Source organism: Perkinsus marinus, assembly GCF_000006405.1.
Source record: "Perkinsus marinus ATCC 50983 genomic scaffold scf_1104296937052, whole genome shotgun sequence".
Lineage (NCBI taxonomy): Eukaryota > Perkinsozoa > Perkinsida > Perkinsidae > Perkinsus > Perkinsus marinus.
Genome location: NW_003213933.1, coordinates 149 through 1,146, shown reverse-complemented (window position 1 = coordinate 1,146; position 998 = coordinate 149). Strand labels below are relative to the sequence as shown.

At 49.9% G+C, this 998-nt stretch overlaps 1 protein-coding gene across 1 annotated transcript; it reads right to left on the bottom strand.

The window, feature by feature from the left end:
* Nucleotides 1–248: 248 nt before the first annotated feature.
* Pmar_PMAR009376 (hypothetical protein) lies at nt 249–704 on the bottom strand (the record flags this gene model as incomplete). The annotated part of the gene is made up of 3 exons (XM_002783434.1): nt 249–303; nt 375–512; nt 581–704. Coding segments are annotated over 3 exons (317 nt in total), but the record flags the coding sequence as incomplete, so codon positions are not given.
* Between the last annotated feature and the right edge of the window lie 294 nt (nt 705–998).

The window sequence follows — 998 nt, the reverse complement described above, 5'->3', positions numbered from 1 at the left end:
TGAAAAATCTGTACTGACTTTCCCCGAATGAAATTTATTAAATGAAAACGACGTGTGCCAATTACGACAGGCAACACTACAAATCTAAAAGCCCCGGGTTCTATTCCCCCCACGGGCCTTTCTCTTCTCATTTACTTATAGAGCCTGCGCGCCTTAAAGACGATATAGGTCTCCGACCAAGAGCCGCCGACGACACCGCTTTGCTCGAATGCAAACTTGACCAGTTAGGGCCGCGATATAGCGCAGGGTTAGCCGAGAGAGGCACACACCGCGGTAACACAGAGGAGAAGCCTTGATGAGAAGCTGACGTCAGGTAACTGAAGCCGCCAGGAATCGAACCAACGGCCTCCCGCATGACAACCAACAAGACTAACCTGTCGATCACAGCAGCGACATCCCTTCCCTCAGCCAGAGCTGTCACTATGAGGCTCGCTCCCCTCCTGCAGTCCCCAGCGGCAAACACGGGAGCTTCCGTGCCAATTCCACTCAGACTCGCACTGTTAACTATGTAACTGACCAACAGCATCACTCACGATTCACATAATCGATCAATTGGGCGCGCGCTAAACCCCAACCCCACCTTCCGTATTCGGCATCGAAGCAACCTTCTTTGCGTGGAAGAGCTCCTTGGTCGACCACCTGGTCAGGTCCGGTGAACCCCATCGCTAGCAGAGCCAGGTCGCAGGGATAAGTGTGTTCCGAACCTGAGCAGGAATAAAGTGATGTCCTTGAAAGAATCGCGATGACCGCTACAGTGCGTGTCAATTTGATATGCAAATATGTGTAGAGCAAATGATAGTGAACAAGTTGTCGCTATCATCACAGTCCCAAACGGGTACTCTCATCATCACAACACATGTTCATAGCCATCGTCACATTGTATATGCGATATATCGATTATCATTAACCTCGGGAAATAACACACATTCGCTATCAAATTCACACGTACTGTCACAGATCACAGTCACGAGGAGTCTGCAAGAGATATGAGCGACAGT